The sequence below is a fragment of the Micromys minutus genome (genome assembly GCF_963924665.1).
Source record: "Micromys minutus genome assembly, chromosome: 24".
Classification (NCBI taxonomy): domain Eukaryota; kingdom Metazoa; phylum Chordata; class Mammalia; order Rodentia; family Muridae; genus Micromys; species Micromys minutus.
Window position 1 is genome coordinate 45,313,444 of NC_137959.1, and position 11,542 is coordinate 45,324,985.

Consider the following 11,542-nt stretch of genomic DNA (forward strand, 5'->3'; position numbering starts at 1 on the left):
GTCCCTGCTTTGTCTTCACACCCACAAACCCACGTGGTACTCTGGGGCTCACTGGGGCTGTCCTTACAGAAGGAAAATGGCAAACACAGGCTAAACAGGCCAGTCCACTAAGGAGTTGGGGAAGCAGTGTGACGTGGAGCTGCCTCTGAGTCCACCAGGTCTGAGCACTTCCTGTAGGTGCTGTAGCAGGTTGAGAATGCAGGGTACAAAGCCACCTCTGACCTGTGCCCTGGAGCATACGGCAGATACCAAACCTAGGGCCAGAGGTGGGCACCGCTCACGTTTGTGTAGAGCCTGTGGGAACAGTGCCTGAGAAGGGCATGCCACTGGGAAGTGAGAGTCACCTGCTGTGTAGAAAGGTGCGCCCCAACCAGACAAAGGGTGGCAGCTGGTCCTCTGCGTTGCAAACTGTCTTCCAAGAGCAGAGTAGGTTCCAGTGAGTGCTGAAGGAAGGCCCTGTGGCTGAGAAGAGAAGGAGGCAGTGGGCTAAGCACTCACGTGGACACGCCTGACTCTGGCTCCGTGTGCATGGGGGCAGTTGTCAGACTCGCTTCCCTTCCCTCCTAGCTTCACGGCTGCCCTGCCTAGGTCTATTGTTCCCATGTCTGTCTCAGGCAAGGACCACAGGTACTGTGACGGAAGGTACTGAGTAGAGGTTCCATTAAAGTTTTAGACTAACACGAGAATTTTCAATGGGCTCAGAAACATGCTAACAGGCGGTCACAGCACATCCATCCAAGCCTTCTGCAGTGCTCATGGAGTCCCCGGATGCACGTGTGACCTCACTGCTGTAGAGCTGTACTGTGGCCCCTACAGGGACCTCCCATTGATGCCTGGACCTTGCCTGCCTTTTTGTGACTGACCCATCTTCCCCACACATCGCAAACTGTACTCACCCTTGTTTTCTCTCCACGTGACCCAGCAGACGAGGTCCCTAAAGAGCCAGCATCCGGGGCTCCTTACCCCACTTCCCTTGTTGCCCTTGGGTAGACTAATAGCCAGCACTGCCACCCCCAGATCCTGATGTGCAGCGTAGAGCCCAAAAGCTCGAGTTCACTCAGAGGCTGCCTGTCCCCAGCAGTTAAGAGACTGGGTAGGGACTGCTGACAAGGGTTGGAGCCCCACAGTCTTTAACCTTCGTTTTCTGACTTCTGTCTTTCTTTCTTTCAATTTTCAGGCTGAGTCCAGTCAGCCATGGAAACACAATTGCCCTCTTCTTCCGGTCATTGTTGCCAAATTACACCACAGAGGTATGTTGACTGAGCACACTGGTCTTTTTCCTCCCTCGTTAATATGGGCAAGTCCTGCTCAGGGTAGAGGCAGAAATGGCTGAGACTGTACCTGCCTGTGGTGCCATGCTTACAAGTGGGTCCTTGGCCTGCTGGAGCCGCATAGCCATTCTGAGGTGAGTGGTGTGAGCCGAGAGGCTCGGCATCGGTGAGTTGGCTTTGGCTAAGTGAGCACACCTGGCTTTCTAGAGCTGCTTCTTCTGGGCAGGGACTTTGGGGGGGGACAGGCTCAATCCTGGGGCCTGAGTTGCCTCAGCCGCTGAACCCAGGATCTCAAGTCTATACAGACGGACCCCACTTAGATATGTCTCATTGTTCAGGGGGAGAGGCTGGAGGAAGGAGTGGCCGGGGGTCCGAACCGCCATCGAGGCTTGAACAGGCTGATGTTGGCCGTACGTGACATGATGGCCGACTTCCACTTCAACGACCTGGAGGCGCCTCAGGAGGACAATCCTGAGGGCGAGGGGGCCTGGGACTGAACTGTGCAGTCAATCCTGCTCCTGCTACTGTGTCTGCTTGGAGTTAACCGGGGCCCGAGTAGAAACGCTGACCATGCCATCACCGTGTCTTTTGTGTTCCCTTAAATGGAGTGGGTTACGTGCTGTGAGGGAGCCTCCTCCAGTGTCCTCAGAAGTAGTCCCAGAAGCAGTGAGCCCCACACTGAACGCACCCTGCCGTGTGCCTCACACTTCAAAATTTGTAATGTGGCACATCGAAGGCTTGTCCCAGAGTCTACAGTACCAGGACCCTATCTGCTTCTTGCTACTGAACCTTCCACACATACTGCACCCACCATGTTTGCAGTGCTGGGGTCAAACCCAGGGCTTGGCACACGATCTACCACTGAATGACAGCCCCAGCCTTGGAATCTTACTAGAAAACTTGGAGGGCTGGAAATGTCTCAGCTGGTAGACGGCCTGCTTATGCTCAGTGTGCACAGCACTTAGATTTGATCTCCAGCACAGCACGGACCAGCCGTGCTAGTGTTTGTGGGCAGTCTCAGCAGTCAAGCAGAGGGGGACAGAGGGTTAGAAGTTCAGGATCATCCTCAGCTACATCATGAGTTCAGAGGCAGTTTTAGTTACATGAGATCCCATCTCAAAAGAGGGTTGGGGCACGGCGGGCCTAGAATTGAAAGAGAAGTCAAAATAACCAAGTTTGAGGCAGGAAATTATTGTAAGTAGGTAAGGAATACTTCACAGAGATCAAAAGGGTTTGATCTAGGGATGAGTGCGGAGCCCTAAGAACCCAGTCCAATGGCAGGAGAAAGACCTCAGCCAGGCAAGGCCAGGGGTCCATGTCTCATAAGCTGCCTGTCTGTGGAAAGATCCAGGCTACTGAGGTGTGACAGGCTGTATCAGGTATCTCCCGGGCAGCGCTACTGCCCCAGACGCTCCCATGGGCTCCTGTCTAAGCAGAGTCTTGGATGTGTGGTGGCCAGCGAGGGCCTCCTAAGTCTATCTGGTGGTGCCTTCCCGAGCGCCTCCATGTTTCAGACATCGCTGGATGACTTGGTATGGAGTGAGCACAAATAAAGCTCTAGGAATGTCCCGAGCCAAGGAAATGGCTCGGTGACTGAAGGTACTGGCTGCCATACTTGGGGACCTCGCGTGGTGGGCAGTGAGAGCTGACTCCTGCAGCTTGTCCTCTGACCTCCACACATACCCTGTGGCATGTGCACACCGACAGAAATACGCCCAAGAATGGAAACGGGTGGCTTGGGGTTAAAGCGCCGTGCAGAGGACCAGGCTGTGAACTTAAGCACACATGATGGGTGGCTCATAACTACTCACAATTACAGCTCCATTGTACAAACATACACAGAAAATTTTTTAAAATCTTTTTAAAAAGAGGTCTTAATCGGTGCTCTGGGGCAAGGGGCCCTGAATGTGACTGAGCAGGGGTCCAGAGCACTGCCCCTTCAACAGGATATTGAGGGATTGAGGGCTGCCTTTTCCCTCTCTAGTCAGCATAAATGTCAGCCCATTTCTGAGCTGGCCATTTGCAGGAGGGACTCCGTGTCAACATACATGCCTGGTAAGAGGTCACAGGTCACATGAATCGGTGCTGCATCTTTTTTCTCCAGCATGAATTGGCAAGGCCATGAAGTCTGGATACAGGCTCCACCACCTCTCATGGGTCTGTGGGGGCCTGGGGAGGGCAGGCCTGAGGGGCATAGCTCCTACCAGTTGCTTCACCTACTCCTGGGTTTGGTGGGATGATCTACACCCAGTCCTAGGGATGGTTACTGCTGAGACGGTCTTAATTCAATGTATAAATCCCAGTTTCCAAGTTGGAATGGCCTGTGGTGAGTTTGAGCTAAAGGGAGGAGGGATTGCTTAGGAATGGATGTGTGTTCTGGAAATGACTAAGCAAGCACAGAAAACCTGGCATCCTGCCTCTTCCTTTCAGCAGCTGTAAGTCCATCCAGATGAGGATGTGACGTCTGGAGCTGCAGCAGCTATTCTGCAACCACGAGACAACGAATTCCAAAGTGAAGAGCCATGCTCTAGGAACAGTGAAGCAGAGGATCCCCTAGGCCTTCTGGAACATCCCACCTCCAGGCCTGTTTTCTCAGAGGCCATCAGATGATGAGCTTCAGAAGTGTTCAGACTTTCAACTGAATCCATTTCTAATGGTGAAAAATAAAACCAGTCCCCTCACACCATCTGTGGACCATCAACTGGAAAAGTAACTTTCTGAGACAGGGTCTCACTGTGTAGCCTGTAGTGGCCTGGAGCTTGCTCTGTAGACCAGGCTGGCCTCAGAGATCTACCTGCCTCTGTCTCCCAAATGTTAGGATTAAAAGAGTGCACCACCACACCTAACCTGCATGTCATCGAAACAGCTTTAAAGTCTGGCCTGTCACCCAAGTAGGGGTGACAGTGTCTCCCGCTCCTCCCGCTCCTCCCTGGTCCTCCCTTGGTCTCACAAGAGGTGCCTGCCTATGTGTTCCTGTGCAGAATTGTTGGTCATTTGTGCGTCTTCATGTAGTCAGGGAGAAAACCTGTTTGCTGCCTCTCGGAGAAAGTTCAGAAGAAATGAAAGACTTTGAAACAAAAACATGGTGACATGGCCTTTTTAACTTTTATGTGTGTGGGTGTTTTTCCTGAGTGTGTGGGTGTGAGTGCACCATGTACCTGCCACAGGAACCAGAAAAGGATGTACAGAAACGCCGCAGGATACCTTGGAACTGGAGTGCCAATATTTCTTTTTCCTTTCTATTTTTGTTTGGTTGGTTGGTTTTGAGATAAGATTTTTCTGTGTAGCTCTGGCTGTCGTGTCCTGGAACTTTGGCTGTGGGTGAGGCTGGCCTCCTCTTAGAGATCCGCCTCCTCTGGCTCCTGAGCATTCGGATTAAAGGCGTGCACCACGGTGGTCCAGCTATCACAGACATTTCTTATTTACCTTGTGGATGCTGAAAATCAAGTTTGTGTCCTCTGGAAGAGCAGCCAGTGCTGTTCACCAGGCTATCTCTTCAGCCCCAGGCATGGGCTTCCTGAGAGTCTGCTGTCCTATGTGACCATAGCCAGAAGGGACTTGTTCACGTTGCCTGAGGGCTTTGCAGATCTAAAGACAGCACCGAACTTCTCCCCAGTGAGATGCAGGCTACTCTTGCCTCATGGAGAGATGCACCCTTAAGCAGTCTGCAGGTAGTGCCCCCTGCTAAGCAAGCACTCAGTCCTGTGTGCCATCTGTCATGTGTTTCTCCCCGGGACCACTGAGAAACCAGCCTTGGAGTATGGGGCCCCAGCATGGTGTAGCACAAGCTGGCGTTCCCTTACAACTGCTAGGACTTCCTGTCCTAGCAGTTGTAACGTCACCATGCAGATGAGTCCCATGGTGTGCCTGGTCACCCTCCTCTCAACTCTCATCAGCAGGGGCTTGCCAGGGAGGATGTGGCTGCCTCTGCCAGAGACTGGTTCTCCCACCCTTTGAAGTTAGATTGTCCGGAGGGTGGACTGTGGTTGTCTCAAAGAGTTTATTCTGAAGCCAGAAATACCACCATCTCTGAATTGTGATGGCACGGGAAGTTAGGGCAGGGGACACTTGGTCTTTCACAGAAGTAAAGAATAACCTGCAGTTACAGGATGCCTAGGTGTCATGTGGCTTCAGGAGCTTGCCACAGGCTAGACCCACATGCCTCCACAGCCATGGCCTGAGACCCCCACCAGAAGCAGAATAAGATGCAAGTTGTAGGTTGCAGACAGCTGGATGGATGTGACAAGTGTGAGCCCTGCCTCTGTACAGGCTTCTGTGAAGGCTTGGGACACTCGGGACATCCAGAGTCACTATCTCATCCTCCGTCCCTATAACAGAACACCTGGGGGTGTAACGAGTGTGTGAAACGGGTCCAGCAGTGTGGAAGGCGGTTTGGCTAGATGCGTTCCAGGTGAAGATACCCCTGCCTCGTGCCTGCAGTGCTCTTCTGGTGGCTGTCAGCGTGAGCACATGCTAGGTGGTGCACAATAAGATAGCAAGGTGACTTAATGTGAACAAAGCGTAAACTGGAAGATTCTGTTCTATATCATGTTCCAAGATAGACAATTGGTAGTCCTGAGGCCCAGGGAAGGCCCAGCATAACTGGTGTGAGTTGTATCTTATCTATTGATCTGGGAAAGTAGACCTGACCATGCTCGACTTGGAGGGTGTTGCTTCTATTTGTCATTTACTGCAAGGTTATCACAAAGGTAAGTGGAGGGCTGGAGAGATGGCTCAGTGGTTAGAGCACTGCCTGCTCTTCCAGAGGTCCTGAGTTCAAATCCCAGCAACCACATGGCAGCTTCACAGCCATCTGTAATGGGATCTATGCCCTCTTCTGGTGTGTCTGAGGACAGCTACAGTGTACTTAACACATAATAAATCTTTTTTTTTAAAAAAGAGGTTTGTGGAAAACGTAAGAGAAGACAAGCATCTGTTAACTGGTAACTGTTGCTCTGTGACTTGTGAACCACCTTGTGACCAGACATTGGCAGAGTTGGCAAGAGAAGGAACTGGCTCCTAGCTGGACATGGTCATGCACACATTTAATGCCAGCAGAGGTAGCAGGTCAGTGTCAGCCAGACAAGGTTACACAGTAACACATCAGAAATGACTTTTAAGGGGATTTCCAAACACAAAGTGCCTTCCAGCGAAGTCCTGCCTAACTCCTCTGCTGCCTTAAGTTCTCACCTACGTGCAGAAGGGGACATCCTGTGCTACCGAGACAGCATTGGGTACCCTGGACAGAGCCCAGCGGCAGTCAAGGGTGGGTTGATGCCACCACTTCGTGCTATCCTGCCCTCTATGAATAGTCACATGCCCAGCTGCTGGCCCACAGAGGCTGGAGACAGAGATCTGCCCTGATGTGGTTCCTGGCCCCAGGGCTGGCATGTGCTCCACAGCGGAAATGAGACTCCTCAAGGGAAGGGTTGGGGGGTTGGGGGGGGGAATGAGAGTAAGAAGATGGGATGTGACCAAAGTGTGTTGGTAAATAGCCTCAGGATCCCCTCTCGTCCATCAGCTCCCAGGAACTGAGAGGCTTCCTACCACATCCAGAACTGTAGCTAAGGGAGGCTTTAGCAAGCTTGGAGCCATGAGGGTCGTTAAGTAGCATCAGCACTACCAGAACTCATCCGAGCCCATGGGTTCCCTCCTGCCTTGGCCATGCAAGTAGTTGCTGATTCTCAAAGTTCTTGATCCAGCCGCTAAAACTACCTTGAAGTCAGTAGCTGAGTTGCTGCTATATGAATACATCACTGCTGTTGGCATGCTTCTACTGGAGAGTGGGGGTGGGAGCGCCTCATTCACAACTGGTAACTGCCTGAGGCAGTGTGGCATGGGAGACGGAGGAGGTTCCGGACAACTCAGGAAAGTGAATTCTGAGGTTGGTTGAGGTTTAGGTAGGGCTACACAGGGCAGGCTCTAGTGAGGCTGGATGCCTGAAAGGGTTTTGAACACAAAAGGAGATGCAAGGTCCTGTGTTGGAGTCTGAAGCTAGGTTTTCCAGTTTCTTAGTGTTGCCTCTGCCCCCTAGAGGCAGCCTGGGGTTCAGGAGCACTTACACATCCCTGGCACATGCCCATCATGTGGCCACCCTCAGGAGGAGGGGCTCCAGGGACGAGTTAAAAGATTCAGAGAAAGGCTCCATTCTTCCTCAGACCTCAGCCTACCCTGGCTTGGTGAGGCAGGGGACCAGACACACCAGAGGCAAGTAACCAAGAAGTTGGGGTGGCGTCAAGTGTAGAAATGTCTCTACCTGGGGCACCCGGGAAGACAGGGGGAGCAGCAGGCTAAGTTCCTTCACACTGGCACCGAGACTCCATGAGCAGAGCTCAGGGTCCTGGCCAGGAAGTGTCTGGACTCTGCCTATGCCATGCCTAGGCTGACCTGTCCAGCCAGCCAGAGTGCAGGTGCGAAGGAAAACTGGAGTGTACCTGTATGGACAGAGGCAGGTCTGAGGGCTGTCAGACAACATGAGCTGAGTCAGAAGCTGGGAGGCTGATACCACCTGGACCTTCAGCCTCCACGGACTGCTTCCCACTTCCGGAACAAGACTATGCCCACTCAGGGGCCCCTGAAGAGGCTTCTGGGTTCTCTCAACTCCACTTCCACCACCATCCCTCACCTTGGACCAGCCACCAACCAGACAGGGCCTTGGTGCCTGCGTGTGTCTATCCCAGACGGCCTCTTCCTCAGCCTGGGGCTGGTGAGTCTGGTGGAGAACGTGTTGGTCATGATAGCCATCACCAAAAACCGCAACCTGCACTCGCCCATGTATTACTTCATCTGCTGTCTGGCCCTGTCTGATCTGATGGTAAGCGTAAGCATTGTGCTGGAGACTACGATCATCCTGCTGCTGGAGGCAGGCGTCCTGGTGGCCCTCGCGGCTTTGGTGCAACATCTGGACAATGTCATCGACGTGCTCATCTGTGGCTCCATGGTGTCCAGTCTCTGCTTCCTGGGTGTCATTGCCGTAGACCGTTACATCTCCATCTTCTACGCGCTGCGTTATCACAGCATTGTGACGCTGTCCCGGGCACGAAGGGCCATCGTGGGCATCTGGGTGGTCAGCATTGTCTCCAGCACCCTCTTTATCACCTACTACAGACACACAGCCGTCCTGCTCTGCCTTGTCACTTTCTTTCTAGCCATGCTGGTACTCATGGCGATTCTGTACGTCCACATGCTCACTCGAGCATGCCAGCACGCTCAGGGCATTGCCCAGATCCACAAAAGGCGGCACCCCATCCGCCAAGGCTTCTGCCTCAAGGGTGCCGCCACCCTCACTATCCTCCTGGGAATTTTCTTCCTGTGTTGGGGTCCCTTCTTCCTGCACCTCTCGCTCATCGTCCTCTGCCCTCAGCACCCCACCTGCAGCTGCATCTTCCAGAACTTCAACCTCTTCCTCATCCTCATCATCCTCGGCTCCATTGTTGACCCCCTCATCTATGCTTTTCGCAGCCAGGAGCTCCGCGTGACACTCAAGGAGGTACTGCTGTGCTCATGGTGACAGAGAAGTAGCTTTCAGTCTCACGGCCAGGGCGCTGGGCAGAGGGTGGCAGTGATACCCAGTGGCCTGAACCCTGTGAGACCACAGTCACTCCTCCCTGGTCCCCGTTTGTCTAAGGGTGGACTGGATGAACTTTAAAATAGAAACATGGAGTGCCTGGGGACAGGAGAAAGGGCAGCTGTGACTGCAGAGCTCAGCCAGGGCAGCTATGGGAAGTGGAGGAGACAGGGATGGGGACTGTAGCCCTGGGCAAGGGTCAGACCACAGGCTCCTGGAGAGCTTCACCTCTCCCCACTGACAAGGCAACCCCTACTCAGCCCTTCAGGTCGCTCAGCCTAGTTCCTCTACTGCAGGGACAAACAGGAAGTCTCTGAGTTAAAAGAATGACAGGCAGGAGCTATGGCGGAGCACTACTCCTGGTGGAGGCTTCTGATGGGAGGATTTGTGACCATGAAAACCCAGCCATAGCCAAGGCTGCTTAAGGAAGTGAGGCCCTTCCTCAACACATGGACCAAAATTGTAGAATGTGCATCTTGCATGAGGGATCAGCCGTTTGCAGGGATGGTGTGCACTGACCTAAAGACCCCGTCATAGGGTTCATGGGAATCAAGAGGTGGGGACCCAACCCCTCACACCGACAGGCTCTCTGTCACGTGCCTCCTTCCGCCTCAGGCTCATCTCTCACCACAGCCTGTGGCTCTGAGCCAGGAAGTGGTTGGTATGCTAAGGTCAGATGGAGCCTCCTCACCATCCAGTTCATCCATACACTGGAGCAGGACCAAAGCATCCCACCCCTGAAATGACCCACCATCACCTTGGCCAAAGCCTGCTCCTTTCCTGCCCCCAGTTGTGTAGCACCTCCATCCTACTTTAAGCTGCCCCAAGAAACCTGGAGGGGAGAGTCCCTGAAGCACCTGCAGGCTGGACTAGGGGCTGACCTATCTCTACGGGACACTGCTCTTCTGGGGGAGGTGGGGCAGTCATGGTGCTCCGCCAGCCTTGGGAAGTGTTCAGACAAGGCTTCTCAGAATAGAGGGGAGCTCAAGATGATCTGAGTCCCAGGAGAGGGGCACCTGGGGTGAGCTGTAAAACTTGCTACTGGGCTGGGGAGGGGCAGATCCCTGAGACTTTCTACAGCTCCAGCCTGGGATTTCTGCAGCAGAGCCTATCTTGAGTCCCCCACTGATATTGAACACTCCTTTGTCCTCCTCGGAGGGGTGGCCTCAGCCTGGGCTGAGATGCCCTCAACCATCAAGTCAGGAAGTGGCAGCAGGCCAGGCCCTAGCCACTTCAACAGCTCTAGCCCTGCTGTGCTGAGGTTGGAAGCTGGTTCCCGGCAGGGCCAGCCTTTGCTGGAAGACAGGACCATGAGTCAGCCTTTATCCTGACACCATAGCTCTCTGGGGACACAGAGAGCTCTGGCCTGATGTCATCTATCAGGAAGACTCCTGGATGCTTCCAAGCATCTTCCCTATTCAGACAAGGAGACTGAGCCAGATGCTCACCCAGTACTTCTTGAACCAGGCCAGCTGGAAACCAAGCACAGAAAGCCGCATCATGGACACATTGTGGGGGAGGGGCATCTCTTGAGAACAAAAGACCCATTTCTAAACTCGGCTAACTTGGATGCTTATCCTCAGAGAAAGTTGTATGCACAGCCACGTTACCCAGCACACCCGTGCGTGCAAACTGCACAAAGGCATCAGCAGGGTTTTTTTGGTTTGTTTTTTTTTTTTTTTTAAGCTTTTTAGTGGCTCTTGTGAAATGAATGTTTGTGGACCACCCAAGTGTAGTTCTATTGTCTCGGATTCTTCCCGAAGGATTTCTGTCAGAAGGATTTGAAATATCAGATAGTCCTCATAAGGTGTCACTCATCCTAGATGAATATGGAATCAGTGTTGTATGTGAATACATAGCATGTTCTCTTCTGACCATTTGACTGTGTCCCCTCTTGCACAGACTCCTTACCTAGGTAGCCCCAGCTCACTCCATGCCCCCTCTTCGCCCTCTCTTGAACCAAAAGTGCTTGCAATGAGATCAGGCATGGCTCAGGCAGAAAAGACTGTTCAACATCCTCCACTGAGTGGCTTGTACGTCTTTATGAGAATTTTCCCCAAAGATATTCGTGGAGCAGGGGTACCTGCCAGGTACTGCGCACCTTCTCACCTCAGGTACATTTGCACCCTCGCGGCAGCCTTTCGTGAGGCCGTGGGCTGGTAGTCCTCTCTCCTCCAGAAAACAGTGACCTCAGAGTTGGAGCTATAGTCCACCACCCTCCCGACTAGCGTTCTCAGGTCTGCACAGAGGTCTTAGGAAGGCTTCGGCTCCCCTGCCTCTCCCACCTCGAGCGACTCGCAAACTCAGAGAATAAGGGTCTTGATTCGTAAGCACTTGAGAGAAAGAAAGACCTTCCTCACAAAGCAGCAGAATGGGGTTGGGACAGGGACAAAATGGGGAGGGGAGCTACTGGGGTGGGGCACTAAGGGGTCTGGGTTCTATTGTCCCCAGAGCGGATCGCCCTCCGGTGGCCCCTCCTCCGAAGGCGCGGCCAGACATGCTCCGCATTGTGCGGGCGGATCTCGAAGCCGGTGCTGATGCTGCAGAGCCTGCCGCATTGTGCGGCGCCCCAGCATTGGCCCGCAGCGCTTACATCAGCCAGCGAGGGCGGGGCAGCCTCTTATAAGAGGGCGCGGCGGAGGCTGGCGATCCTCCGCAGCCCGCTGTCTGCCTGCCTGTTCGTCTCTAGCCGAGTGAAGTCAGC

The 11,542-nt window shown here is 53.5% G+C and overlaps 2 protein-coding genes across 4 annotated transcripts in view; both read left to right on the plus strand.

Annotated features, from left to right (window-relative positions):
* The window catches only part of TCF25 (TCF25 ribosome quality control complex subunit), a 32,043-nt gene extending 25,936 nt beyond the window's left edge, over positions 1 to 6,107 (plus strand). Inside the window, exons 17-18 of one of the 3 annotated variants that reach the window (XM_080937262.1) lie at positions 1,178 to 1,250; positions 3,702 to 6,107. In XM_080937262.1, coding sequence (XP_080793388.1) covers positions 1,178 to 1,250; positions 3,702 to 3,710 — 82 coding nt within the window. In that variant the 3' untranslated portion in view covers positions 3,711 to 6,107. Of the gene's footprint in view, positions 1 to 1,177; positions 1,251 to 1,609; positions 1,848 to 3,701 lie in introns of those variants that run through there. The other 2 variants (XM_080937263.1, XM_080937261.1) reach the window with 2 other exon arrangements.
* Positions 6,108 to 7,827: 1,720 nt separating this feature from the next.
* Positions 7,828 to 8,781, plus strand: MC1R (melanocortin 1 receptor; the record flags this gene model as incomplete). The annotated part of the gene is made up of 1 exon (XM_080937457.1): positions 7,828 to 8,781. One exon carries the CDS (start codon positions 7,828 to 7,830, stop codon positions 8,779 to 8,781), a length of 954 nt encoding a protein of 317 aa, XP_080793583.1.
* Between the last annotated feature and the right edge of the window lie 2,761 nt (positions 8,782 to 11,542).